Here is a 3331-nt window from a genome sequence, read left to right as displayed (position 1 = left end):
TACTATTCCTACTTTGCGTTTTTTCACTTATCGTGGGTCTTCAGGGTATGGATCGCCCGTGATAAACGAGGGACTACTGTAACTAAGATTTTAAAAAGTGTAAAGGCACCTATTACCAGTGTAGGGTATTTGTGAATACTGGCAAGTAGGGAAAAAAGTTAAAAACAAATGAGCTAAAAATCATGACTCTGATCTATAGATGTTGCAAACCTTTTCACAGTAACTGATAAACTCTAAGTATAGCCATAAAATAAAGTACATAAATAAATAAATACCTAACTGCAACCTATGACCTTACGTTTTAGCTAATTCATCTGCACTGGATCGCAGAATTTGTTGAACTTGGGTCGATCACTAAACCATCCTCAGAATAATGAGATGAAGAAGGGTCGACTTCTTGTTGCAAATATTCAGGAGAGCATGCCCTCTAAAGAGTGTGATTTGCCTTGTGTGTATTTAAGTAGTTCAAGTAACAGTTTGTGGTTTTGCATTGATTTGATTTGCTTCCTTAACATAAACTGAAGTTACATTTATTTGGACTGCTCTTCCAGCTGTCAATCAATGTCTCAAGTTAACGGGAACAATCTAAGACAAGACTGAAACGTGTTTTAGTATTCCTAATACCTTTCAGTTACTTTCCCACTACAATGCCGACGGTTACCATTTATCCATACAATTTTTAACCAGGAAATCTGATGTATATACGTATAGTTGCTGATGAGGATGTAAGTCTTTTCCAGGTTATATAAAAAAACTGACAACAATGCACAATTATAATCACACTTGTGGCCAATCTTGAACAGCTAAAGAAACCAAAATGGTAGAAAATAACTACAACAATCACACAAAAAAGTCCCTGTGACAATGGTAAATCAGTTGTAATGTCTTGAAACACCAATCTGTCCAAAGTTTGAATTTATTTTTGCCCAAAAAGCTGAAAGTGTTTGAGTTTGACATACTGAACCTAGCAAAAATGTGTGTTTCTGACTTTATTATGCAATTAATTAAATTATACTGATCTAATAACATGACCTGACACTAATCATGCCTGATACACATGAATCAACATTTAGATGTAAACTGGTTACGAAAATACACTTATACATTAGAACTGTGAGTAAAGAGCTACACATGACCCCAAAGGGCCTGTTTGAGGTCCAGGGTTCACACAGCAGTGACTCCTAGACACAGCTGCCTTTATCCAGGTAAGTCTGGAAGAATATGTACCGGTATGTGTGAGAAAGTTTTCATGCCAGGCATACCTGTCTTCCAAACATCAAAGCCTTGGTCGAAGCAAAACAATATTTGATTTCATGGCGTTTCTTGTGTCGACAATCTGACCTTTACAACCTTCTCCCCCAATTATCAAGAAAGCACTGTTAATTTTCCATGAAAGACACATTTATGCAGGCGGTGCTCGGCTACACAGGCACCACTTTTACCCCAGGTTTCCCTTTTCACTGTTCACTATAAGCCTATTTTTCTCCAGTCGTTTAAACTTTGACTTTATCCCACAGGGGAAAAAAAGTCAAGAATAAAAATACCTTTCTACTTTCACTAATTTGCTTAATTGTCTTTAATCTGCATTAGGACTTTTCCATTCAAATCCTTCTGATATGAATCTTTCAAAGAAAGCATTTAGCTTTAAACTTCTTTTTATACTCCTTGACAGAACTGCTATAATATTAAACAATCACTTTTTTTAAATTTACTTTGACATGGATGCAACTGTTGCAAAAATCGACAGAAACACTGATCTCTTTGTCCCGTCATGACACAGCGATACTGTAATTTTTGTTGAAAGAGACCAAGACAGAGCACCGGTTATACAGATCATCTTGCTACTAAAAGGTTACAAGGTCAGGCGCTGCTCCACCTTCCTTTCCAAGTTCAACACATGTCACTATTAAAATGATTTAGAGTTTACGTAGTGGAGAAAATGTGAGTGAAGCTAAAGCAACATTGGGAAAACTTTTGAATGTTTTGTTGATTACTTAAAAACTAGCAGGTAAAATGTTCTGCCTTTAAGGTAATAAACTCCTAGCTATAACAAATGAATTACTCCTTTCAAGTTATATTATTCTATGAACGACTACCCTGTTGGTATTCTCCAACGTCTGAAATCGTTTGAACACAGATAATGAGAAGTTATGGTAGGTTGAGAATCAATTGTTGGTTTGGATCACAGAACAATGATGCACCTCTAAGGCTTGATCTCTTTCTGTTGACGGAGGATTGATGAAGCAACAATGCGCCGTTTCTCAAAACACAAAAGATATCACTTTTCAAAGTGTCTACAGCAGCCCACGACATAAACACTTCACTGAGGCAGAGGGTCAAGAAATGTAGCAATAAACCTGTTTTTTGTTCAAATTCTTGGCTGGAAAAATAACCTGAACATTCACATTCCAGTTGGTGAGCTGAGTATCCCTGTTTACGTAAAACTGCCGTTTTCTACAATTTCCTGCTTCAAAGAGGCCTTAAGCAAAATGCCAATCTTGATGTGTATATTCTAATGTGCTTCAAACCAAAAAAAGAACGTCCAGAGTGGGTCTCCGCCTACCTCTAATGATCCTTGACCGCTTTTTGCATCTGGACTGGATCTTTGAAAACCTCCCGGTGAAGTCACTGGGGTTAAACATGTCGACTGACAAAGAGGCGATGCGGTCCAGGACTATCCCATCCTGGCCATGGCTCTGGACTTCCTGGACGACGCTCTCAGACTGGCCATTACAGTGATCGAATTGAATACCTTCAGCTCGGAGACTGGCGGTGCTTCTTACATCCTCTGCAGACATGTCTTTACTATTGACTCCACAAGCCGCAGGAGTTTAACCCACTCCCAGAAGTCAGTACTCAAAATGAAGCCCACTTCAGAGCTAGCAAACAGACCCTACATGGTTCAGCAGGAGGAAAATCATACAAAAGTTTGTAAAAGGAAAAGCTGTTGAAAGTAAATTACATAAAAAGGGTGTTCAGGCTGTAGTAAAATCTGTCTTCACAGTCTTTTTTTCTTTTCGTCCACATTCTGGCATCCGGTTTCTTCTTAGGGTTTCTTCTCTTTATTCCGGGTTCATTCAATCCAGAGACGGTGAGCTCATTGCCTTGTTACAAAGATCTCCTGAGAGTTCAGGTTCTTCTCTCTCTTGTCGCTCTCCTGCTTCCTTGTTTGAGACTTTCAAAAGTCTGTCAAGTGTCTTCTTTTGGTTCAGAGGCAGTTTAATTCTTTCAAGATGTTGGACTCTCTTCACATGCCTAGCTTGTGCTCTCACTTGCTCTACGGTTGTTTCCCTCTTGTCTTTGTCAGTCTTCTGAGGCACAGCTGTGTTTC

General features: G+C 38.8%; 1 protein-coding gene across 1 annotated transcript in view; it reads right to left on the bottom strand.

The window, feature by feature from the left end:
- The window catches only part of fryb (furry homolog b (Drosophila)), a 59636-nt gene extending 56952 nt beyond the window's left edge, over positions 1–2684 (bottom strand). The window contains 1 exon segment of the mRNA XM_037688299.1: positions 2564–2684. Within this exon segment, the coding sequence (XP_037544227.1) occupies positions 2564–2642 (79 nt within the window). The 5' untranslated portion in view covers positions 2643–2684.
- Between the last annotated feature and the right edge of the window lie 647 nt (positions 2685–3331).

This window comes from Nematolebias whitei, chromosome 14 (genome assembly GCF_014905685.2).
Source record: "Nematolebias whitei isolate Nwh7 chromosome 14, NemWhi1, whole genome shotgun sequence".
Lineage (NCBI taxonomy): Eukaryota > Metazoa > Chordata > Actinopteri > Cyprinodontiformes > Rivulidae > Nematolebias > Nematolebias whitei.
The sequence above is the reverse complement of the archived record's forward strand: the minus strand, read 5'-3'. Positions and strand labels throughout refer to the sequence as shown.